This window comes from Anser anser (genome assembly GCF_964211835.1).
Source record: "Anser anser genome assembly, chromosome: 11".
Lineage (NCBI taxonomy): Eukaryota > Metazoa > Chordata > Aves > Anseriformes > Anatidae > Anser > Anser anser.
In genome coordinates, this window is record NC_139732.1 from 5,804,842 (window position 1) to 5,830,533 (window position 25,692).

At 45.9% G+C, this 25,692-nt stretch overlaps 3 protein-coding genes and 1 long non-coding RNA gene across 18 annotated transcripts in view; 1 reads left to right on the forward strand and 3 right to left on the reverse strand.

Annotated features, from left to right (window-relative positions):
• The window catches only part of LOC310905653 (uncharacterized protein), a 34,534-nt gene extending 32,053 nt beyond the window's left edge, over positions 1-2,481 (reverse strand). For 10 of the 11 annotated variants that reach the window (XM_083852248.1, XM_083852251.1, XM_083852254.1 and 7 more), the window contains exons 1-2: positions 914-2,481; positions 169-483 (exon numbers count right to left, since the gene is read on the reverse strand). In XM_083852248.1, coding sequence (XP_083708374.1) covers positions 1,472-2,116 — 645 coding nt within the window. In that variant the 5' untranslated portion in view covers positions 2,117-2,481 and the 3' untranslated portion in view covers positions 169-483; positions 914-1,471. The remainder of the gene's footprint in view (positions 1-168; positions 484-913) is intronic. The other variant, XM_083852246.1, reaches the window with a different exon arrangement.
• A 140-nt stretch (positions 2,482-2,621) lies between these two features.
• Positions 2,622-5,417, reverse strand: CBLN1 (cerebellin 1 precursor). Its single transcript, XM_083852261.1, has 3 exons — positions 4,954-5,417; positions 4,741-4,860; positions 2,622-3,577 (listed from the first exon to the last, which is right to left on the reverse strand). The coding sequence occupies exons 1-3, from the start codon at positions 5,224-5,226 to the stop codon at positions 3,380-3,382; spliced, it is 591 nt and encodes a 196-aa protein (XP_083708387.1). The 5' UTR covers positions 5,227-5,417; the 3' UTR covers positions 2,622-3,379.
• A 181-nt stretch (positions 5,418-5,598) lies between these two features.
• LOC310905501 lies at positions 5,599-25,346 on the forward strand. Its single transcript, XR_014589120.1, has 3 exons — positions 5,599-5,667; positions 21,484-22,763; positions 24,026-25,346. It is a non-coding gene; the product is annotated as an uncharacterized lncRNA (long non-coding RNA).
• LOC310905500 (uncharacterized protein) overlaps positions 5,692-25,692 on the reverse strand; it is a 139,638-nt gene continuing 119,637 nt past the window's right edge. For all 5 annotated transcript variants that reach the window (XR_014589116.1, XR_014589117.1, XR_014589118.1 and 2 more), the window contains 5 exons: positions 23,833-23,920; positions 12,509-13,943; positions 11,919-11,968; positions 10,400-10,522; positions 5,692-9,249 (listed from right to left, as the gene is read on the reverse strand). The gene's annotated coding sequence lies outside the window, so the exon portion shown is untranslated. The remainder of the gene's footprint in view (positions 9,250-10,399; positions 10,523-11,918; positions 11,969-12,508; positions 13,944-23,832; positions 23,921-25,692) is intronic.

Here is a 25,692-nt window from a genome sequence, read left to right on the forward strand (position 1 = left end):
GTGGAACAGATGATCCCAGAGGTCACCCTCGGGGACACAGCACACAGATGAGACAGAGCTGAAGTGCACAGGCTGCTTCAGACTAGCTCTAACCCCGTACTTGAGTACCGTCCCCTCCAAAATCCCACCTGGCGGCTGGACCACGCCGTCCCACTCTGCTCCTCTTACCTCTTGCTCACCTTCACCCTGCTCCAGCCAGAAAAGATCAGGGCAGCGGGGCAGGCGGGGCGCTCCCTGCCAGGCGCTGCCATCCGCAATCCTGCAGCTCTGCTGCTCGCTCTGACCCCGGAGGAAGAAGCAGCTCTCCCCTCTTCCCGGCAGCGGCTCTGCCTTGGAGCCGAGCCCGCTCAGCACGCCGCTGCCGGCACACCAGCCCGGAGAGGCTGGAGGGAGCTGGCTGCCCGGCGATGCGCGAAGCCCAGCCTCTGACCGCTCCTCGGGAACAACCTCTTCCCAGCAAACTTATTGAGCTTCAAGCCGTACCTGGGGGGGTAGAAGAGGGAAAATTATGTTTTGCAATATGGGATGTGCATTAACTATTCCCAGGGTTAACGGCATTTGACTTCTTCTTTTGGATCCAACTCGCTGTCTCCTACTGGAGCTATTAATCTTTATGTTCACATTTTTCACACAGAAGCAAGTTGGTTTGTTTCTCCCTTTCCACCCCCTCACCCCCACATGCACTCCCTAAAAAACCAACAATTAACAATGCGGATTTTTTTTTTCTTTAATTCCCCTACATCTGTGTAATTATATTCACATTAGAAATCAATCAGCTCTGGTCATTACCATTAGTGATATGCTCATAAACCAAACACTAGTCATGCTAATGAACTGAATGAAACATAATTTCTTGTTGTGTAAACTGATGCTCAACTCTAATCAGCAATAAATTCAATCAGACATTACTTACATCAACTGAAGATATATTAAAGCCTTGTAAAGAGTCACAGCCGCTCAGGGCTCAAAGCCAAGGCACGGCCGCATGCCTGGAAGCGGGCCGAGCAGGACAGCGGGTGTGGGAAGGGCTAAGGGCGGCTGGAGCCCTGAGGAGATGGGGACGAGGCCTGGGCACCCAAGGGAGCCCTGAGGAGCCCCCGGGCCCCCTCAGGGAGGCAGGGCGCCCACCGCGGCCCTCACCCACTCCCGCCCGGCCACGAGCCCGTCGTGAGGCGGCGGCCGGCGCCGCTGCCTAAAATGGCGGCTGCGGCCTGTAAGGGCGGGGGCCTGACCTTGCCGCCCCCAGCTCCCCGCGCGGGGCCGCGGCCACGGGCCCAGCGGGGAGCCGGCGGCCGGGGGAGCCCCGTCGGAGGGACAGCGGGGTACCCGCGGCCGGGAGGCGGCCCCTCCAACATCGCTCCCGGCGGGGCCGGCAGCGCCGCGGCGCGGGGCAGCGGGGCTGCCCGGCGGCGGTGTGGGGCTTTACGGCTATCGGTGTGGGGATTTTACGGCCCCGCCCGGCTGCGGCGCGCTAACCGGGCTGTAACGACCGCGGAAAGTTGCGGTGGAAGGAAGGTGGCGGCTTTGTTTGCTTCGCGTTGAGGGAGAGGGAGGTAGAAAGAGAAAAAAAAAAAAAAAAGGACAAGAAGAGGAGCATCAGCACCACCACCAGCCCCGCGGCCTCGGGCGCTGCCGCCCGCTCTCCCCGTGCCGCGGTCCCGGGGCAGCTCCGCTCCGCGCCCTCATCCGTCCCGGCCGGCTCCGGGCTGCCTCCGGCGCGGGGCAGAGCCGGGCGCTGCCGCAGGGAGCGGCCCGGGGCCGCGGGGAAGGCGCTGACAGAGTGCTCCGCGGCCGCACGCCGGCTCCGGGGCGCGGGTCCGAACTCCAGGCGAAAGCCACCTCCCGTCACGAACCCTGCTCCGCAGAGCTCGGTCGTTCCCTCGCCGGCGGCTGCCGGCGCTGGGGCTCCCGAGCAGCTCCCGCCGGGGTCCGGGGGGCTCCCAGCGCCGGGGGGCCGCGGGCTGCGGGGGGAAAGGCGCCTCCGAGCCCCCTTCATAGGGCAGCGGCGGCTGCGGAGCGGCTCCCGCGTCGCACCTGGAAGCGAAGCGGCAGAGCCCGCGGCCGCCCCGCGGCTCTCCAGCCGGGGCCAAACCTGGGAATAACGCACGAAACTCATCGTTCTCGTCTCGATCCCCGTCCCCGAGGAGCACGTTAAACTCCTCGCGGGGAGCCGGGGACGCAAAAACCCCTCGAGGTGTGCCGCAGCCTGGGCGCAGGGCTGCCCCCGAGCCCCGCCGAGCCCCTTCGTTTCACGCCAAAGTTTAGATACAACCGAAATCCGGGTCAGCACCGTTTAATAAAAGTAGTCATCTCTTTGAGTACTGCAAAATTATAGCATTTACATCTTGAAAAGGCTGTAAACAAAATAATACGAGCGAATAAATAATACGAGCATCGAAGTATACATCGTAAGATAGTTTTAGACGGCTGTATAAAATGCGATCTGGTCTCTAGACTATCATACAGATAAATGCTATCAATAATCGGATGTGAGGGCCCGCAGGAAGCTGCCTAGCGGTGGGGCCGCCAGCCCTGCCCGGGGGCTGCGCGCTTCTCCCGCCCCGCTGCCTGCGCCGCGCCGCCCCCCGCCTGCCTGCATTGAGGAACCTTATTTCTGGTTAAGAAAAATAAAAGTCCCATTGAAACTTTATTGAATTAAAGCAAAAATTAATTTTCGATATTCACACATATATTACAGAGTAATAGTAAAAGTTCAATATACTTCCTGGCATTTAGTTGGGCCACATTTTACAAGAGCAAAACAAGCATCAAAACATTTAGCAGCCTTAAATTTCACAATCACTCAGAATTACATAGAAATATTGAAATACTCTAGTCAGCCTTAGCTGTGAATAGTTCTTCGTGTATAAATTTTTCCTTTAGCCAGCCAGTACACAGCAAGAATTGCATTTTTTCCTTCCATCATGGCATCCACGTATTCAAAAATACTTTGCTTTTTTAAAAGTTAAACTCAGAGAAAGAGTCAAGATTAACATGTTTTAAAAACAAAACTACAAAATATGCTGTAAAGGACAATGAAAATATCTAAAGTCTACTTGTGTGAGGCAGAAACCATGGGGGAACGATGGCAGATTACACCAGTGACACAGAGATGGGAACTAATTTTGTGGGAGGAGAGAGAGGAATATAAATGGGGGTTTGATCAATTATAGTGTCTCCCGCCTGTTGGCTGCAACACAACAAAAATAAGTAGTAATTCTTCAAAGCGGATGTACACAAACCTAAGCAGGATTTAGCTTCTTTAATATTTGAATGTAAAAAGTCTGCTGTCCACGGCTCTTTAAACCCAGCTACGACTTGGGAATTTGTAAGAGATTCTCTGACTTGCGGTTCTCCCTTTGCTCGGTTGAGAAGTGCTTTAAAGTGGGAACACTAGAAATCCAGAGAACGTCGAATACTTCCAGCCTCCCATCAAGTTGCCTCTCTCCAGTTTTAGATAAGCTCTGTCTCCTTTCTCCATCTGAATCAGGACTCCATTGCTAGCAGCTTCTCGGGTCACATCTTGGTCCCCTGCAAAGGCAGAAATCACTGGCCACCCATTTAGCATCAAACTCACCTAAAGAGCAAGATAAAACAAAGCCCTCTGTCAATTAAAGCCAGACAATGACACCGCCGGGGCTCGCCTAGCAGGTAAAATGCTTAGTTAGGAAAGGGCCTCTTTTGACAGCTGAAACTCCAGCCCCATAAAAATTAAATATCAATCCGAACCCAGCTAAGGTATGTACTCTAAAGGAATAAGGCTTTCACCGCTGTTTCAGACCCACATCAAAACACCCGGTGCATATAAAACAGGACATTGATCCTATTTTGAAGGATTTCAATAGGGTGCCTGTATGTTTTCAGGCTATGAAAAGAGCTCATACTTATTGAAAGATGGCTTTATGCGAAACCTCAGAGACGTGAGGTGCAGAGCCACAGCCGCCAGAGTCAGCGCGTTTGAAGTGTATTCAGGAGGTAGTTTTCCTTTGTTAGGCAGCAAAGACAATATGCCACAACAGTCAATAAGCTCTGCTCAGCTCACTCTAATGATCTCAGGGCCGCGTACCCCACATTAATAATACACTACCTGCCCGATCTGGATGTGTGAAGCCACTTACACCAGCATGGTGCCACAGCTCTGCGTTCCCCTTTTCAATGTACATCGCTGCACAGACAGATTTTCTGCCTAGGTTATGCTACCTGGCTTCACACCGATAGTTTCTTATCCCTACCTAGAGGCGCATACGCATCGAACCCCACACAAAAGGCGCGTATGCGTACAGGTATCTGCACACGCTGAGCTATATTCGCGATGGGATCCGTGCCACAGGCGCCTCCCCGCACCCCAAGCCCCCGTGAGACCTCCCGGGAGCGGTGAGGAGCCGGGGCCGGGCAGCGCTTCCCTGGGCTCTGCCCAGGGACGTGCCTGAAGCTGGCGACAGCGTGGGGCCCGTCCTGGCCAGCAGGATGCCACCACCTCGGGCACGGTGCTACCTACGGTGGGATGCTACCACCTCGGCAGGGCTGCCACCACCTCGGAGGGCTGCCACCTCCGGCCCGGGCCACCTCACGGTGGCAGGGGCCGCGCAGAGGCCGGGGGGTGCCCGCGGCCCCTTGCCGCCGCCGGGGGGGCTGCGGGGGGAGCCCTATGATGCCCGTGGGCCGGTCCCGTCCCCGCCGCCGCCCCGGGCCGCTCCCCCCCCCGCGCCCGCCGGTCCCGCGGAGCGAAGCGGGGCTGACCTGGATGGTTTGCCTGTTGTAGACTTTCACCACGTGAAAATTAAAACTGTAAATCCCTTTCCTGGGCGCTATGAAAGTGCTCCTCTCCGAGTCGAAGTTGCTGCCGATGTTCACTAGTACCTGCGAGGGAAGGGCACCGTCAGCGCCGCCGCCGAGCCCCGCGGCCTCCCCCGGCGGCCCCCCCGGCCCCTCGCCCCCCCCCGGCCGCCCCACCTGGTCGAAGTAGATGATCATGGTGCGGTTGCTCATCTCGGAGGGCTCGTGGTTGGTGCTGCGGATGGCGGAGAAGGCGACCTTGGCGCTGCCGGAGCGCACGGAGATGCCGAGCGCCGTGCCGGTGGGGTCGGACGTGGGGTTGGAGTCGCACACCACGAGGCACTTCCCCTCCAGCACGATGGGCTCCGTCTCGTTCTGCCCGCACGCCAGCCACGCCGCGCCCAGCAGCAGCGGCAGCAGCAGCCCCAGCGCCAGCCCCGGGCCCCGCATGGCGCCGCGCTCCCTTCCCCGCTCCGCGCCGCTCCGCTCGCCCCCTGCCCCGCCGCGCTCACAGCGGGGCCGCCAGCGCCCCGCCGGCGGGGAAGCGGCCGCGGGGAGGCACGGCGCGCATAGCGCGGAGCGGAGCGGGGCCGCGCCGAGCCGAGCCGAGCCGAGCCGAGCCGAGCCGAGCCGAGCCCGGGGAGGCGGCGGCGGCGCTGGCGGCGAGCACAAAGCCGTGCGGGGCGCGGCCCCGCCTCCACACCGGCCCCGCGCTGCCGTCAGCGCCCCCGCGCCCGCCCCCGCCGCGCCCGGGCCCAACCGGCGCCCGCCGCCCGCCGCCGCCGCCAATGGCCGCGCGGTCCGCCCGGCCCGCCCGGCCCGCCCGCCGCCCGGCTCGGCAGCGGCAGCAGGTGCCCGACCCGCTCCGCGCCGCGCCGCAGCACCGCGCAGGTAGGAGCGAGGGGAGCCGGGGAGCCCGCGACGGGCGGGCGGGGGGAGGCCGCGAGGGTCGCGGACGGGCCCCCCGGGTGGGCGCAGGGGTGGCCCCGGTGCTGCTGGGGGGACGGGAGCCCGCAGCCCCCCGGGACCCTCGGGACCCCCGCAGCCCCCTGAGCCAAGACCCGGCCGCTGTGCTCACGGTCCGGGGGTCCGCGTCCTGCCCCCCCCCCCCCCCCCGAGCGCCTCTGCCTCTCCGCAGGCTGCAAGCGTCGCCCGGTCGCGGTGCACGCCGCCCCGGGGCTCGCCCTGGCTGTGCCGGGGCAAAATCCCTGCCTGCAACTGCGGGAGAAGAGAGTGGCGGTGACCTGCCGGCGGCACAGCGCTGCAGCTGCCTGCCTTCCTAACCGGCGGCTGTTCGCAAAGTTAAACTCGTGGTCAGGGATAAAAGACTGAAGAGGAGTTTGCAGCGTCTGCTCTGGGAAGTTTAATACCGTTCAAAACTGGGCTCCGACTGCAAATCAGTATGAACTTTGATAAAGTTTTGATTAAAATTTTTGATTCGATTTTTAGTTTATTTTACTGGGCTGCTCCGATTGCCTTTACCTGGCGCGTGGATCTCTCCCCGAGAGTTTAGTTTGTGCAAACAAAACTTTATCCATGTTTTTGCCCCGCTAAGTTAAGCGTGCACCAGGAAAGTTGCTCAGACGAGATGGGAAGTGCCACAGTTTGCCGGTGGGCTGGCACTGCCTTTGAGGGGACGGGACGCAGTTATAGCCAGTGGCATCGTGCCTCCGGGACACCCAAAATGCCCCACACCGTTATAGGCGTTTGGCCTCCAAGCAGCCTGGAAAACAACATAATGGCAAAAGACATGTAGGGCAAGGAAAATGGCCAGAAAGGTGCTGGGGAGCTAATGTAAGAGAGACAAAAACTCTCCTGGGAAGCAGCAAATGAAGTGGAGGGGGGTGGGTGGAGCCACGCACACCTGCGAGGAGGCTGCTGTGTGGCACTGCAAGGTACCGCGCTGGGAGCCGTAACGTGCCATCGCTGCCTGGCCTAACTGAGAGCCAAAGTCTGAATCAACAAGTGTATTTAAATGAAGTTATTATTTCTAAACGTTTCTAAGAGGCACTAATAAGGCTAAACCAAATCAAAATCAGCTTGGTGTTTTCGTGGGGACTCCTCTGGGGGGAGGCAAGGTGGGCTCTTGTTCTCCAGCCATCCCACCAGCTCCCCAGGCTCTGAAGGATGGAGATAACACAAAGAACAAGAACTGAGGGACCTGGAAAAATGAGCGAATCTGTCACTTTTACCAGAAGCCCTCTTCTGCAAATAGGAGGTGGTCAGACAGGGAAGGAGGGGATGCGGAGTTCCCCAAGCGAGACCCCATCGTTCCCATGGACTATCAGTCTTGCACACTTGACTAGCGCTGTAGCACCCAGCTTCTGCAGTTCTGGCTTTAATAAAGTAATGCCAGCCATGCAAATTAGACATTACTTCATTCTCATTAAATGTCACACGCTGCGCTAGGCAGTTATGTTGATTTTCTCTGTATTGACAACAGGCTCTGACTTGTACTGGGAACAAAGAAAAGATGCTCAGCAGGAGGATGTATGTACTGATATATAAGAACATGGCTTAATTAGTGATGTGTGGCAGAGAGCTCCCAAGCTAGGAGTGCAGATTTGCAAATCCAGATGTTTACAGAGGGCCACGAATTACATTACTCCATCTAATTACAAACTGCCTTGTTAATCAATGTCACTGAGATACAATAGGGCAATTGATGTTCAGATACAATGGCAGCCGGGTCAAGGTATTAACAAACTATAATAGATGCTGTAGGTATTGGACAGAAACTAAGGTATTTCTCAAGCAGAACCCTTTTTGGTTTGTTTTTCAGAAGTACTTATATGGGTACGGAGAAAATGTGTGAACTGTCCATCTCATGGTAACTAGCCATGACCTAGTTGTTGACAGTTCGAGCACAGTCTGTAGAACGCCTTGAATGTTTCACCCATGCTTAAAGAAAAGCACCAACTTGGAAATAATCTGGAGGAATAAAGAAAAACAATGGAATGATCCTGAAGAACCCAGGAATCTCTGAAGAATTGCTTTAGAACCAGTTACTGTCCTGCTCAGGCAATGAGAGGGTTGCTTGTCTCAGTCCAGAAAAAATACAGAAAGACCAAAATAAACTGGTTTTTACCTTACAGAAGAAAGTTTAAATCTAAGAGGTACTGAACTAGATCTAGATCTCTAGAAACTAGAGCACAATTTAGCCACAAAGCAGTTTAAATCATGAGCAACAGCATTACCTACCCTGCATTACCTTGTCAGTGAGCCTTAATCCTGTTTAAAGGAAAGCACCACTGGAAACTCAATCTGACTAGACATTTAACTTTAGCTCCACTTATGAAAAAAAGCTTCTAAGGGGGGCAAGCATAAGCTTTTCTGAAAACAAGTACAGAAAAATCTACTAGAAGCCTTTTTTTCCTTCAAGAGAATAATTTATCAAGAGTTTAACTAGCTGTGTAGAAAACCACCCTTTCACAGACTACTGCCTTTTGATTTAACACTTCTTGAGTACAAAATACAAGGTCTGGCCCGTAACTGGATAACCTATATGAAATGCAGTTTGTTCGCTGCTATATTAGTTTATGAAGGATAAACAGCAAAAAGCAATTCAGGGATTCATATATGGCCATATAAACTTAAGATACTCCTCTTCCCAAGCATCTACTGGGATTCTGTACAAAGTCTGAGGATGTGTGAAAATGAGATTTAGAGCAAAACAGCTCTTGCTGATCCATACTGCACACTATCTACAACCATCTCATTTTCTGTTGTAAGAGAGATTTGCATGTGTTTATGGAGATTTGCTTACGGTGTCACCTTCAGCTACCACAGCAAGCAATTAAGGTATCTCAAAGAGCAGTCTGAGTTCAGTGAAGGAGTACACAGCAGGAGCAGATGAACTGTTAGGGTCCCACCCAGCAGAAATGATCTGTCATTCCACACCCCGTGGAATAAGAAAGGCCGCAGAGACTTGCTGGGCCACGTGCCTGCCAGCACAGGTTGTACAAGCAGAGGAAGGACGGAAAATGGCACAGACGGTCTGCTTCAGATGGCCATGCAGAGCAGCACCAAGCCAAAGGAATTCTCTTGTGATCACTTGTGGTTGTAGGAGAAAGAAGGGATGCTGAGGGTAAAACCCAGCCAGTAACATGGACCCCTACAGAGTGCATATGCTTGCTGGGTGCATACCTGAGAACAACCGCCAGGTAGACATTTGCAAATATTCATTTCCAAACATTCTCTAATTTTAGTTGATCAAATTAAACCAGATTGCTTCCCAAGGTTAATCATACGCTCCTTCCTATAGAGAAATAGTTCTGATTTTTTACTTTCAGATCTCACTTCTGGCCAGAGAATATCAAACAAATTAAGCTTAGCGTTTTCCCCGTATTGTAATGTGTTTTGAAATGTTCGCAAAGACAGTGATAAAATGTTGAAATAAAAATTCACCTTTTGCAGTTACCATCATGGCAAATCTCAGTCTCAGAAGGGAGAAATTTTGATGGATACGGGTAACTGCAAACAGAAGGTTAAAAGAGAAACTGTTAGATGATCTTAACCAAAGTGGAGAGTGCAGCAGTAAATGAATATGAAACTGTCGACCTTGAAGGATCACTGGGCTGTACGGATATCGGGTTTTGTATGTTTTCCAAGAACAACACAGTTTATTAACATAACATGGGTAATGTTGTCTGCTGCTTTTTATTGGCTGCCTGCAGCCTTTGACATCTAATCTCCCATTTATATATTACATAGGATAATGTTAAAAGTGGGAAAAATGTTAGCTCAATGCCAAAGATACTTGAAAGCACCATCCTTGAGACAATTATTAAACATTCTGGTTTATACAACCATAATTGTCCATAAGTCCACAGTGCTGTCAAGCTTTTCTGTCTTCTTTATTTTAAAGTAATGTTGGGTTTCAGTCTTGCCTTGAGAGACTGTCTGCTTTACAGCTAGATCTCTACTGTATTTACTGATAGCATGAAAGCTAATGCTTGGATAGGATATTAGCAGGTTTTCTTTCAGTAACAAAAAATTCCAAAGTGAGCAATGATGCCAAAGTCAGGAGCTTGACCCGTTTTCCTTGTCACACACTTCTGTCAAAACATGTGCATTGTTACAAATAACTAACTCACATTGAAACTTAGTCGCTATTCAAATAGGTAATTGTATTTTAACAGGGCAAAATTCCAACCCAAGCAGCCAGAGAACACTCAGCTAAAGCCAGTGTGGGTTGGAACAGCGTGTGTGCTTGCTGTAATTGTAAACGGGGCTACCTCGGTCATGCTTCCTTTTGAGACTTAAAAGAATTAAGACCAATGCTGTCCAAATGTTAACTGAAACTCCTAATAATTAGGGGTTATTAGGGACTGTTGGTTGGGTTTATTTTCTACTACAGTTCTCTTGTATTTGGGGATTCTATTTATATGCAGAATTAAGAGCTGTGTTTGCACAGGTAATCCAATCTTCTCTGTGTAATTTAGCCAATGATTTTTTTTTCCTGGCCCTTAGTTTTGGCTGTGTTTCAAGATGAACACTGAAACTGCATTACTAAAAATAATCTCATTCAATATATTTTACCTGAAAGGATAAACCAGACCAGCCTACAAATGATGGGTAAAATTCTGAAGGTTTTTTTTTTTTTTTTTTTTTTTTTACTTACCCAGGAAGCCTCTCATTGCACCAGAGGTACTGAGCGGGACTTCTCCGTGTACATCCTCCCCTCTAGTGGCTGCTCTTCTCACAGAAAAGTAACAACTTGTCAGCGCTTCATCTGTATTAGGCACTAAGTGATGGGTACAGGATGGAGGGATGATAGACAGGAAGGCAACAAGTAGACACAATTTTTAATGTACTACAAAATTCAAATCTCTTAGTGATATGAGCCTTATCAAGACAGAGATGCGCAACAAGAGCTGTAGATTTGACAGTATTTTTGTGAAAAATGCAATGTTTTGATTGAGAGATGATAATAGTTGTGATCACTTACATGCAAGACCAGCTTCTCAGCCATTTCTGTCCCTCACACCAATCTTTTTTTGTTGTTTTGCCTCATTTATCCCATATTGCCAGTACCTTGCAGGACTCACAGAGTTAGAAACCGTCAGTAACTGCCCGTAAACCAGCCATCCCACTTAGCTCTTCCAAATGTTTTCCTCCTATCCACTACATACTTTCTCAACATCTAAGTCTCCATCTTCATCGTTTACTGTTCAGCTATTTCTATTATGGGATTAGTGCCTATAATGCAACCCTGCGCCCCCTCCCAAATTGCTGTCACAGTGCTGAGACAAACCCATGACCGGTAGGAGGATGAGGCAGCTCAGACAGCACTGCAGAAGCCCAGCTACCCATAGGTAGAAAACAAGGCTGCAGAGGTACAACCAGCACGTGGGATATTTTGTAAGGACCTATTTCTTGCCTGCAGACAGTGGCAAGTGGTCATGCAAGCAAGTCCATGCGCCGTACTGCAGCTCTGGCCAGCTTTTCCAGGCATTGAACCAGAGACACTGTGGAGCCTAAACACCTCAAGCTCAGTGGGTAGGCTGGAAAAATATCTGGAAAAATATCAGAGGGGAAGAGAAAACTTGCTGGAATTTCATTCTTGTCTCACACGGGTGTCAAACGGTGAGAGTTTTCCAGTCCTTCAACTGAAGACATCTTTATTCCTCTCTGCTTTCTGTCATCCCTTTGCTTTCATCCATTTATACCACTATCATAGCAGGGCTGCTCTGTTGCTCTCTCCCGCCAGACACGTCTTTTCTGGTTCTGAACAGAACAGTCTAGGTCTTTGTAACCTACAGCGAATGGAAGATTTCCTTAATGTTTCTCAGTGCTCTGACAGTATATGCTAGAAAAGGCTATTAGATACTTCCCCTTTTTGACTGCACTCGTTGGAAATATACAGTGTCTGGCACAGAAACTATTACAGGGCAATCCCAGAGTGCCTTTCCACCAGAAACCAAAATCTGACATGACAATGATGACTATCAGATCTGGAGGCTTAACTTTTAACCACAAGTTATCAGCAGTTAAAATCCTAATATTAATATTTCATTAAGGTCTCCTCCTTCTGAGTAACTAATTCATTACTCAACTAGTTAAAAGTATTTACAGGCTTCCCAGCAGAATTCAGAACAACCTGTGGTTAAGCAATAACTCTAAAATAATGGATTACTTACAAATTCTTTGAACTTCTACTGGGACAATTCTCACTGTATTTTATTTCTCTCTAGGTTTGAATGAGAAAATTATTAGTAGTTATGTGTATTTTCAGCAAAAAATTGAAATAATAAATTCCATCAGATACTGACTACAGCTACTTTTTATCATAAAATTTTACAAATTCCCCACCAGTGAGCTCATTAGTGTAAATGATAGAACCTTATCTCAGGTTTAAAGTCAGCATTTTTACTTCACTACCAAACAGCCTGTTTCCTTTCGTGACATGATAATTGAGGACTTTACTCTTGAAAGCAAGGAAAATATTCCTCTCTGTTTTTGCAGGGCAGTCGAGTAGGGCTGGCAAAAAAACAAGCAGGCCAAGTGGGATTTCAGTGTTGCTGTTATCCTTTTGGAAGCCTTTCCAAAAGAAGCAGAGCCTCCGCAGGGGAAGAAGTGCACTTTGCAACACAGGGGTGTTGTGAGAGGCAGGTGTCAAGGGAAGGCAGAGGATGAGGGCTATTTCTAAAGAAAATAATAGACTCTTCCCTCATTCCTTGTTCTACCTTCCAAAATCTTTGTGGCATTGAAGTACCATGTATTTACATACCTGCTGTTATGCCAGGACAGCATCAGTACTGCTCAGCATACCTCAGTTCCTCACCACAGCTGGGAAACCACAGAATCATGCTGGCAACAAGCACAGGAGGTAGAAGTCTCCTCCTGGCTTTCCAGAAGCACCTGCAGAGATGGTGGTAAGAGGAACAGAGTTAAGCTCTTAAAGACACTGGCAACTAAAATAAAGGTAACGCTCAAAAATACCTGGTTGAAAATGATGACTTCCATGACAGAGAGGGGGAAAGGAGGGCAAAACTCTGAGTGCCAACCAAACTGTCATGACTCCAGGCTGGAAACTACCAATCTAGTAAGGACAGAGTAAACCTGTAAACGAACGTATGAGCACTGTTCCATACTGCTTATTGAACTCTTTTTATATATAGTGATCTCCCCCATTCATCACAGTACATCAAAATAACTAATGAATAAGGGCAAGGGCTACAGTTAAACTGTTCAGAGGGCTCGCTGTGTTTGGGGTAGCTGGTCAGAAAGGGGGGTGAGGCCATTGTCATTATGTCAGGTGTTCATCCCATGCCTTCTGAATTCGTAACATTGCCAATTTCCATCTTCTGCACACATCTGGTATTTTAAGCAGTTGTCTGTGGCTCTGAACGAGTGCCCCATCCCCCAGTACTCGTTCAGGCAAAAGCCTGCCTGGCTCCTGGCAGTGCCGGGGAGCCCTGCTCGCATTTGCACCCGCAGCTCCCGCGGGCCGAGCGGGTGCCTGGCACGTCAGCCCCCAGCAGGGTCCCTGGGCTCCTGCAGCTCCGCTCCGACCTCAGTGCAGGCAAGCTTCAAGGCAGTTCGCTTGAGTGACATGAGAGAAAATAGGATAGCTACAGACATGAGAGCCTTTACTGGTGAAATGCTGGTAGTCTTCAACAGTGCAACAAACAAAACAACAAATGGCGAGCTGCAGACATGGAGATTTTGTGCAGCTGAGTTAATAAAGGCTGGAGAGACATAGCTGTCTGTGCCATAAAGTCAGTGATGATTTTTGAAGGAAGCCTAATTCTAGAGACAAGTGCAGCTTAGAAAAAAGTCCTGAATGGAGTTAAAATACATTACTTTGGGGGAGGGGGATATTTCTCATAGAAAACTAAATGTTTTCAGTAATTGGAACAACATAGTTTTAAATATTAAGTCATGAAACAAAGTGCCATTAATTATTTGGCTTGGACCACACTGTACACTCCTACCTCTGAATGTTGGATTTCCAACTGTGCAGCACGCCGGGCCTGCGGTTCACATGCACAGACAGGTCCTCACTGCAACAGCATCCTTTGCAGTTCTGGCTCCTTGTAAAGCTTCATCCAAAGCCTGTCAGGCTCTGAGTCCATTTTGTCTTTCATCCTCTCTCAATCTTGAATTTACTTCACAATCTGTGGCTTTGGATGTTTTATGTAGTTTCTGAAGCTGTATTTGCACTACAAGGTAAGGGTAGAAAAAGAATAAAAAGCAGAACTGCTTCACAAAAAGAGCAAACTTTTAGATTTCCCTTTTTTTTTTTTTTTTTTTTTTTTTTAAGGCTCACAGAGGACAGGAAAGTGCCTGTACATTGCAGTAAGCTCTGGGCCTGCTACAAGGCTCAGGGCTGTGGAGAAGGAATTTTTTATTTGCTGAGCATCATAAGGATCCCCTAGTGGCACCGGTGTGGAGGGTGGCTGGGATATGCAGGCAGTTCTGCTCTTTCCTAAGGGCCAAAAATACTTGTTTCGTAAACTGCTGATGTGCATGAACTTCACAGGAGATACAACTTGCACTTAGTGTAGATGTGACTACTGCTTAGCCCAGCTTCTCATTTACACTGGAGTAATTTTTGCATATATATTAAATATCAGAGAGGTGGAAAGCACTATAGATGAATATAGGTACTAGCTTGTCATTTGCACTGCTTCCACATGTACATTTTATCCCCTGGGGGAAAAAAAAATCCAAGATGAGCCTGTCGCAAATATCACAGTTTCTTACATATTCCTTCCCCTAACTATACCCAGAAGCCGATTGTCCATCAGTGCCCCTAGCAGCTTGTGACAAACCGTGGTTTCAGTAATTACTGAAGATCCATATTACATCTGTGATACTGCTCACCGGAGGAGTTCAGACCTAGAAAGACAGGCATCATCATTTTTCCTTTGAAGCTGAGACCAAGTCTGAGTCACTGGGCTGGCCACTGACTGGCTCAGCAGATCAGCAGTGGCACCAAACATATTGTATTTATTGAACATAATGGAGGGGAACAGTGAGATATAGGATGGAAACTGCAGTGATACAAAGGGAGCTAGACAGCACCGGATAAGGAATTGAGTCAGGTATTGGCCAGCTACCAGGAGGAGCATATTTTTAACAAAGATCGTTTGACGGTCAGAATCGGGAAATAAAGGGAATTTTGCTTTGTTTGCAGTCCCCTGTATTGGAGTGATCCACACTTTACCAACATTGTTCAGCACGTCTTTAAGGTATAAAAGTGCTTATGTATTTGCCAAGATGTTAATCTAAAAGGACTTTTTGCGCTTGATGACTTTTTTATTCTTTTAGCTTTTCAAGTAAGCAGGGATTTCTTTGTTTGGATTATGCAAAATATTACCATTGGAGAAGCCTAGCTGCATTCAATGACTCTGCATTACTCCATTTTCTTACAGGGTCAGCACAACTCTTAAAGGCTAGAGTGTACGAATTGGGTTGCATTATCTTTGCACATTGCCTTTCCTTTATCTATGGAAACTCACCCCACTGGCCTAAGCCCTTTTGCATGACCACTATTTTATTTACAAATTGGCAGTGAAGTCCTGCAGTCTCTCTGACAGTGTGCAATTGCACACGATCTCTTTAGGCTTCAAGACATACCTTTCATAAATGATGATATATTCTAAAAGACAGTCCAATTGGCTGCTTTGCATTTTGCATATATTTTTCATATTTCCAAGACAGGACATATGCAAAACCATTTTACTGTGGCAAAACCACAGGAAATATGATGATTTGGAAAAAAGGCCAGAGACCAAAGGTTCTGTTCCTAATTCTTCCACTCATGTGCTGCAGACTGGGTAAGTCACCTAATATTTCTCTGCCTTTTTCCTGCATCTGCACAAGGTTATTTTTTCTTCTAAGGGTTTGAATTCAGTGAATGAAACTCTAATTTATTATTATTAATATATTCCAATAAACGGTTGCAGTGCTTTAGCATTGCTTTGAAGTCAGTCAAATAAGTATTAAAAGAAACCATGAGTTATTAGAAACCTCAGTTCAGTCCATCTGATATGCCTGTGTTGAAATGTTACTCGCGGGACGACCTCCTCAGAACAAGAAACTGATAAAGCTGTGTGTGTGCTAAATGGATCCTGGAGTTTAGAAAAGCTTTTTCTCTCATCACTCATCCATTATGAAAACACTGACATAAGTCGTGGCCCCAAATCACTAAAAGCAACTTCTACTACATAAAGCATTTAAATGTGCCAGTAAATACCTTATAATGGCATCATACCTATCACCATTCATACAGTGCGCTCCTATCTACTTTCATTATTCTCTCCTTCCTCCTACCCTGCCTTACTGTTGTGAATTATGGGCAACTCTTGGAAAAGTGACATACACTTTAATTATGCACATAATACTATAATTGAATCAAACTACTTTGTTTCCCGAAAAAGCTATTCTTTATTTGCTGGCAGGCTGCTTGTTTGTGATCCTAGCATTGTCAGTCACATCAGGAAAGTCATCTTAGTCATAAAATAGCTATTGTAGGGGAAGTATTATTGGTTCTGTACAGGGCTCTTTAATGGTAATTATGTACAGCTTTTAGTAATTTTAAGACTCACCCAAGCATCATTGAAACAAACCATTTGCAATGACATGCAATGATGCCTGCACAGTATTTTTATAAGCAAACTGAAATAAGACATTTTGGTGGTAACATGTAAATTAGCCTTGAGGCTTGCAATGCAATGCTCATCAAGTGTGTAACATTTAATTACAAGACCATTGAGCATGAGTGAAGTCCTCCGAGATTTTCATCCCTACAACAGAAAGATTATCCTACTGAACAGACAATTTGATTCCTCTCCTCAGACGTGGAGCAAATCCTCCAGTCCCTCAGCAAGCCAAACAGGCATTTACAGGACTGATATCTTTCAGGACCTCATCTGGTAAAGTATTTTGTGGAGGTACTGGTGCTTAAGATACCTTGTTGAATCCCACCTGCAAGGGATTGAGACTTGCAGGCACTAGGCACAAAGTACTGTAGTTGGAAGGGGCATAATCTAAGGAAGAAGAGCTCAGTCTGAGCCGTTCTCATTTCTAACTTAATAAACAAAACCATATTGCACTTATGGAGCTACATAGTGTGCACAGTGTGGTGTCTTCATACATTCATTCGGAACTGGTTGTTTCCAATATGCCCAAGTGCACAGCAGCACCAGAAACTCCAGCAATTTTGTCTTCTGCACCAAACCAGTGCCGTTGGCATCCACATGTGTACAGAAACACAGATTAAATCTTTCATCGGCTCCAGCCCCTAGCACAAACTATACTAAATTGTTATTTGTCTCAGCCTCTACTTCTAGATGCTTCTAGAAAAGGTTGTGAATGTTTTGCTGTGGGGTTTAAGCTACAAGATTGATAGCTGAGGGCATCTATTTTCTAAATGTGGGACTCTGATGTTCAGAAGGCAGCTGGTATGAGCAGCCATATGGTGATAAAACAAAAGAGAAATGTCACAACAAAGATTAAGTGTATGGTCATAAGTCATCCAAGCACCTATAGAGCTATATAACCACCTGCCATCTATGGAAATCTTGCAGTCCTCCCAGTGGCATTGCCAGAGGAGATGCCTGGGCATCCACTGACAAAGCAGAGGACCAGCAGGTACCTAAAAAGCTGCACACAAAGGTTGCACTTGTCCATGGTCTCTCTCCAAGACTGAGCACACGTGATATGTAGTAAACAACCTTCCTCCATTTGTTTCTTTCTCTGACTGATTTTCCCCTGCCTCTGGCAAACACCTACATGCTCTTCAGAGCCCAGTTCAGGGCATGGTCAGAGCCCAGTGACTGCTGTCCCCAGATTTTGAGGGCTTGTGACCAAGGTCTACACCCTCTCCGGTAACATGCTTTATTTTCTGGTTATATACATTATTCTCCAAGCAAAATGCTCAATGAATGCACTTGTGGATGTTTCCAATGTTTCCAATGACTAACTCTACCAGCTTACAGTAACAAAGACAGGAAAGTGGAGAAACTGCGAAGTATTTCATACAGGTAAGTTTTGTAGCAATCATTTGCAGCTTACGAAGCATTACCTAGTCTGATGACGAGTGTTATAATTTCGTTTGTTTTCTTAAAGTCATAAAGCTTGGCGTTATATAAATGTGTGTAAAATTTGTCATTTGTTAAAAAAACAGTGTAGAAAGTTTCTATCCTCATTTTTGGTCTGTATCTTTGATGAATTGCATAAAAAATCAGAAAGGTAAAGCGGGAAAAACAAATACTGTTGTGAAAGAGTAAACTGTAATAGTTTTGCTCATAATTTTAAGGGCCTCCTCATTTCTGAGTTTTGAATACTTGAAGTTGGCAACATTAGCGTTTTGTCAGGAGTTAGGAAAGTTTACAAGAATTTGACTACAAAAACTGATTGAAATGAACTGACATCTGGGTTACAAGAATCACATAGAAAATTGTTAGCCATTTCAAAAATCCAAAATTGATACTCTTTTCAAGTATTCTTGAGAGATGAAACAACATCCTGTACGTTTGCTAGAGATAGGAGTTTGATTTTCAATTAGTGCACTAAATATATTTGCTAACTTACTTGTTGCAGACAACATAATGTGTGTTGTCCTGGTTGTCTAGATGCTGGACAAGGAAAAGCCCGAGGAACTAGCAGCCCAGCTGGCTGTGGCAAGGAATGTGACCAGATCAGAGACAGCTACCATTAATGTTCTGAAAAGATCTAGCTTCCCAACAGTCAAATGTTACCTTTTTATGCAAATAGTCATCACAACAACATGCTCAATCTTTGCTATTGCATGATTAGTGTTCTCATGTGTAATCAATAAATGCCCAGAGCCTCTCCCTGTAATGGCTGTTTTGCTCAGTCTCTCCAGTAGGGAGGTCTGTTCAGCACCAGGTTTTCAGCAGATCAAAATGAGGAATCAATAGCCTGAGAATAATCTGCCCACTTGTCCTTATGAAATATTTGTATTTTTTCCATGCAAGATCTAACAGACCAAATGACTTTTCCAATACAGAAGGGTTTAGTGCCCCGTATGGAAATGCATCGTCTACACAATTGCCAGCACATGATAGAACCTCTCAAGGTCACTGGTGAATGGACTGAAGGGCTTTAATAAAGCTTTAAAGTCAAATCATGCCAAACACCCACCTAAATGGTTACAAATTGCCTGTGAGTACAGTGCTTAGGTGAACGTGGCCTCAGAGAGGATGCGTGGCTTTCCTCTCATGAGCACGCTCCACAGATGTACCCCCTTGCTGCTACACAGCAAAATGCAATGTCCTCTCTGCTCTCTCTGTTGTAGACCTTACCTAGGGAAGGGATGCTGATGCCAGCCTCCATTCCTGGTTGGTTTTACCGGCACAGCACATGACAGCCGCCCACTCCTCAGTCTGCCCCATGAGCGGGGAGCGGGGCTGGGGGGCACCTCTGCATGCATATCGTGTTCTGCCCCCCAGGTGTCCCCCTCTGGTTTCAGTTGTACCATATCACCTTTTTTTAATTTGAAAAGGGAACACACTAAAATTGTTATTAATAATTATAATAATAGTGGTCATTTAAAAGGACTTAAGGGCTATTTTCAGTTGGTTTCTTTTCTTGACTCCTTTAATACAGCCACAAGAACAGAGTAATCTCCACAGATGTCGTTTCTGATCTGGGATATATATGTTCTTATCGTGGCTTTCAAAGCCCTCAGCAAAGGGTCTGAGGTTACATTTTCTTTTTTAGCTTGGTTTCCTAAGGAAATGAGGGTCATGCCATTGCTGTCTGTCTGTCTGTCCTGATTTTTCTCTCATACTGCCTCACAGAAACTTTTTAGCCTGTCGGACAATTTCAGCTGAAATAAAAAAGCAATGTAGGTCTTGAGAATAAGTGGATACCTGTAAGACTTCACAGACATTTTTGGTTGGAGAGAAGAAGGAAACACAGGTCTCCACTGTAGCTGAGCAAAGGTGAGGAAAATGCAGCCTGTGCCACATGCTTGGCAGCAGCTGACGAGCAAGCCAATACCGGCTGCTCATCAGCACGAGGCTAAGTTTGGACAAGCCAGAGCAGAAACTGCTTCTTGGCTGGTGAGGGTGCAACAGTGAGACCTGGCAGCTTGCATCAGCAAGAGGCTCCGAGGAGCAAAGGGCACGGCTCTCTCTCAGGCAAGCCTCTAATTCTGCGCTTCACAGCTGTAGTTACAATTGCATCGTCATATTCTGTCTCCCCTGCCAAAATATTCTGGATGTTTTGCAGATGACACATGGCAATGCAATTCCTGTTTTAGAGATGTTACAACTTAGGGACATAAATTATATTAATTCTTAAAACCTACTCTTTGTCTGAATCTTGAGTTACAGGCTGGAATATAACCTCACTGATCAAAAACATCCCAGCTGCTCTCAGACAGGGCGCAATCTTCTTTGTGTGTGTAGCTGAAACAGAGCTCCCACTGAATTCAGTTGTCCTGCAGGACAAAACTTGGGCTGTGCTGCTTTGTGTTTGTTTGGTAGCACTTGACAGGATAATGTAAGCACATTTATTTCTATATACTTTATAAGTATCAGTACTTGGTGGTAGGCAAAAGCAGTGAGAGAAATACACACAAAAATTATATATATGAAAACATAAATGAACGACTGATGGTGACAAAGAAAAAAAAATCACCACTACAAAACACAAAATCAATAGATTATGAAAGCTACTCTGAGGCTTCCACTACTATCATCCCAAGGTTTTATTATCAAATATCAAAAAATCATTACTGCAGTATCAAAACATTCATAATAACAAAACAAAAATTCCACTCAATCTGTTCCTGCAGGGATCTGATCTAAAAGTTCACAAAAAAAAAATAATTGCTGTGAAAATGGCTGTTAGCCAGTTCTGTCATCAGCCAGCCTCGGTCTCTGACTGTACACTAGTCACTGCATTTCAGTGCCACCACTGTAGGTAACTTCAAAAGGATTGCTCAGGCAAACAAACTATAACCAAATCAGACAAAGTATGAAGCCTTTTAGAAAAACTCGTAAGTACTGTTATCGGGTGCTCTATTTGAAGCTTAATGTCTTTTTATATCTAGCATATCTGATTCCCTATCATTTAGAGATAATAACTTATTAGTCAAAATAAGCCCTACGTTGCCTCCTTCTGCTAAAGACCAGTTCTTATCAGCTTTAACTTTCACCACATTTCTTTCCTCAAAAGCAAGCGGCACTCCAGATAGCATGGGAAAACTTCAGCATTGCTCTCTATGTGGAATAAAGCTTTAAGGAAATCAGGTTTCTACATGGAACACTGCTTTTTGTTTGTTTGACACTAATTCTGCACCTTTCATATATACTTAGGCATAGTACTTTCAAAGCTAACATAACTCCTTTTAGAGCCTACAGATAAACACAGCTTCTAGTTCATAATGGCAGTATTTGGGGGATCATTTTCTGTTTACATGCATAACAAGAAAAGGAAAAAAAAGCTTTCTGGTTCAGTTCACCCAGGGAGATCTGTTTCATTCCCATTTTACACCTGAAACCCTGAATCTGACCTGAGATTCATAACCCAACTCAGCTCTTTGTAGTGCACTGTTGTATTTAACAGAGATTTTATAAGGGCTTCCTGTACTTGGGGGCAAATCATAAATGTACACCAGTAATAGAGGTTTGTCTTGTCTTATGCTTAAAATAAATAAAACGCATTGCACTTCGATCACAACTTGTAAAAATTATACCTTGTTTGGCTGGCTTTCCTCTTTAGGGTGCCAGGAGCAGATGGCCATTCTGAATCTCCAGAAGATGCACCAAGTTGGCTGACCAGACCAAAATAAGAAGGTTTAAAAATTAAGGGGTATATGCAGGACCAACAGAATTAAACCAGGCTGCTTTCAGTTGGACAAACTCGTGAGACCTTAAACTGTGCTCTTATTTGTGGGAAAAGACCTGTGGGAAAAGTACCCCAGCCCCCCAAATGAGACCTTTGTAGCTGAGGAACGTCAAATCAAAATAGCATGTGAGCAGAGTGCAGATCTGGCTCACATATTCTGCCTACATGGCCTTGGCTTTTCTTCTGCTACAGGCAGACTGTCTGAAGTCACCCTCCAGCCTTTCAGCTGATAATCTACTTGCTGACAATAACTAGCAAAAGACTAACATTGCGCCTGGCTCTGCAGTAGACTCAAAACAGCCCACAGGCACGGTGCAGGGTCAGACTGCTGCGAGGCTGTTTGTTTATTTTGGTTGACATTTTCCTTTGTCAAGAATCTGTTCCTTGTTATTCAGCATGTATAGCCCTGCACATATCCTATCTGTTTAACTGTCTTTGGATAAAAGTGGGTATTTTCCCATGTCAATGAATGTTCTGGTGTGAAGCTGTGAGCTGGCCTCAGAGAGAACCACCCCCTGCTGCGTATCTCACTTCTGCATTGAGTTTTCTTTGTTAATCATGTGCAAAATAAGAAGGCTTTCTGTCTAGCAAAAACCCATCATTAATTTTTCATATGAGCACTACAGTCTTGAGCAGAATCCTTAAGTGGCTTCAAAGAAAAAGGAATAATAAAGCCAAGGAGCTACATTTTCCTTTTCCCTTTCTTCATTATTTGATATTGTAAGAAAACTTCTTAATGCAAAAAGTACAGTTCTCTCAGTTGCACAGTGACACATTCATTTTGAAGACTACATTTGACCTTCAACTTTGTCCTTCATTAGCAGGACTACACCTAAACACGCCTTCATTTTACTGCAAATGAGACAGATGCAATGTGTATTCTGCTCAGATCCAGCATTAGGATTATCCCAAGAGTGGCATTTATGTCCTTGTAGTTCTTTGGTATAAATAAATATCAAAGTAGGAAGACCAATCTGTACTCCACTAGGAATAATAAACTAAAATAATATGGCACTGATTCTGTTTGGGTTGTCTAAATGTGTTTTTATGATTGTATATGTTTATGGCTTTCTCACACAGCCACCATGAATTCCAGGCAATTAAAAAGGACATGAGTTCTGAAGCATTTTAAAAGGGGCTTTGCCTTCCAAATGGTATGTATTAAAAGTAGAATACATTTTTTATTGACAGGGCTACTGCAAAGTCAACAGTCACACATTTCCCTTGCTCCAAATTTCTTCCCCTTCTTCTCCTGCCAGCAATAACTGATTAGAATATTCCTCTAAGCTGAGAAGAAAGGGAGGGAAAGACTACTTTTATGTTTGCACATATATTAGTCACATTGCTAGCTTAAGCCTGTGCACCCTAGATTTGAAAGAAGCTCAGAGGTAGTATATAGCCGGCCTTGTATCAGGTATATCAACCTACCTATATGCTAAACCATCTGCTTTTTCACATTGACCAAGTTCAGTGTCACTGTGCACAGCTGAGAACAGGCCTGTCCCTGCTGTACATTGCCCAGTTTACCTACACTTGACCAAGTGGCACAGATTTTTGAGGCATGTTTGTAGAAAAATAACCTATTTAATTGGATAAATAAGTAATTCTGCTCCAATCTACCTTGAACTGGCATGAGTTACTGAACAAAGCAAAGACCTTAGTAAAAAAGTCAAAATATGAGCAGTGAAAAAGCAGTACTTTTGATCATACTGTTAAAAATTGCCAGGTTAGTTCTGTTATTTACATCAATTCAAAGACAGAGCTGAGAGAAAAAAAAATCTTTAAACAATTTTCCAATTACGATCTGAATTAAGTCCAGTTTCAAAAATTTATATTCAAGAATACTTAGACAAGAAAATTGAATTTCATAGGTAAACCAAATAGGTGCATTTTTTGAAGGTAAAAATATATTGTTCCTACCCCAGGTCTCCAATCACACAACTTTATACATGAGAAAATGCTAATAAATGTAAGAAGAGAGAGGATGATTATGTTTGAAATTTCCCTTCCTCCACTAATTTTTATAGGAGTTTACGATTCCTTGATATTAGCAATCTATATACCCTGTTCCACAAAGTCTCCACAGCAGTCACTGGAACAACTCATGGACTTGGATGGTAATAGAATAAAATCTCAAAATCTGGCCAGAATCATGAAAGAAGAATTTACTAAAAAAGTGTAGCTACAACAATGATCTGCTCCTAGCAGATCTAGATCAAGTACCTGAAATCTCTGCGAGGTCCAGGGACACGGCACGATAGTCTGAACTTCAGCTCTTGCTCCCTTGGTTCCATCAAATCCGCGGTACACCCTTTGGATACAGATAGGCTTTGTTACGGCTGAATAGTTGCAACAGCTTCCAAAACAACACCTCTATGACCTGTGCTCTTCCTCTGTTTTCTAATGTGGGATCTAGCTGATGGACTTTCCCCAGAAGATATTTTAAGGACTTTGAGAAGAGATGCACAAGGGCAGGAGCTAACTGAATGTCTGAGAAGGGCTGCCTGCAGTGCCTGAACACCCTGAAGAAGAGGACTATGCTGCTGAGCTTTTCTCCTGTCACCTGCCACAGCAGGTAAGAGTAGGAGGAAGGCTGAGTGCTGCCATTCAGACACCTCTATCCCTTTCTCTCTGGAGCCTAGGGAGATGTTTGCATTCTACAAAAAGAGGTAATTTAGGGGATATGGTGGGGAGGAGGGCAGTCCCCATGCTTTCTGATTCTACCTGTCCATCATTAGCTTAAAATCTTGCATGACCTTCTCTTTTGCTCTTTCTTTGTTATCATAAATTATCAGTTTAAAACTTGATGGAATTGCTGTTTGGATTTAAAAGAGATGTGCTCGCTGGAGAAATGAAATCCTGTACTGGGTGGTGACTTGCCAGTCCACAGTGGCACCCAGGTACTAGAAGACAACTTTTCAACAGGTAAAAAGCAGCAACAATCAACACTGATAACTTGTGGCAACGAGCACTGTCAGACTGACCTCCTGGACACTGCAGCTGAATTATTAAACAAAATGGCAGAGCAGCTAATTAACCTGATAGCAAAGAAAGAGCTTCTATCTAATGTCTGTTTAGCCTTGTACAGTAGGAGTGAGCAGTAGAAGAGAGCATGCACCACGGGCTTGGGCAAACATGAGTGGAACTTCTACCTCAGAGGAAACCAACCTTTCAGAGTCCACAAATAACAATGTTTTATGTGAAAATCACTAGGGATTTCCATCGCTTTGGTCATAAGACATTGCCTCTTCTGCACTGTTCACTGTAGCTTTGGTCCGTCCACCTATTACATAAATATTTTACTGCCTATGTAGTCATAAAAAGGACTATTATCCCATTGTGCTTAAGTGCAGAATGCCAGCTGTGTTAATAGAAATGTATCATCATGTCATTGTTAAATATTTATACTGTTGTAGCACCAAGAGACCAATCCTGTCAGGTTTGCTCTGTTAAATTGTTAATGAACGATAGTCCCTCACAAGCTGACGCGTGTCTGTGAAAGAGTAGGAATTGACACAAGCTTCCTGTGTTTCCAGAGGAAGGGTGTAAATCCTGCTCAGGACCCATGTTTAATAATAACACTGCTGCTGAAGATGAAACAGGTGCTCTTGAGACAACCTTTGCCAGTAACACAGCAGAGAGGAAAAACCTGATGAGCCCAAAGTGGTTCCAAAGACAAGTAGTAGTAAACTTGTCCTTCCCAGGAAGTTAAGAGGCAGAAAAAGAAAATAAGCCGAATTTCAGCTCATTATAATGAAATTATAGCCTAGTTTTTACAGGTTTACCCAAACCAAGTTCCGAGCCTAGAAAAATTATCCCTTAATTTATGAAGATGCCCAAGCTGGCTGTTCAGTCCAGGTTTCTAGCAGCACACCCCAGAGCTGCCCCATACACGACTGAGCTGCAGGAGCAGAGCTCTCGTCCTTACCCCTGCAGAACGGCTCTTGCTTGTCTATTACAACAGGAAATGTTTTGAAATGTGAACAATGCTGGAGATCTGAGGGCAGACAGCACAGATAATGAAAAGAAAAAAGAACCATTACTTGGAAATGATTGTTGCTTTGTCACTTTTCCTTAATTTCC

Excerpts from the sequence above, each read along its gene's own strand:
- CBLN1 (XM_083852261.1), bottom strand. The coding sequence starts at position 5,226 with ATGCGGGGCCCGGGGCTGGCGCTGGGGCTGCTGCTGCCGCTGCTGCTG. Across the intron at positions 4,861-4,953 it reads TGATCATCTACTTCGACCAG|GTACTAGTGAACATCGGCAG; the intron begins GTGGGGCGGCCG and ends CTTCCCTCGCAG. Across the intron at positions 3,578-4,740 it reads ACAACAGGCAAACCATCCAG|GTGAGTTTGATGCTAAATGG; the intron begins GTCAGCCCCGCT and ends CTTGCTCTTTAG.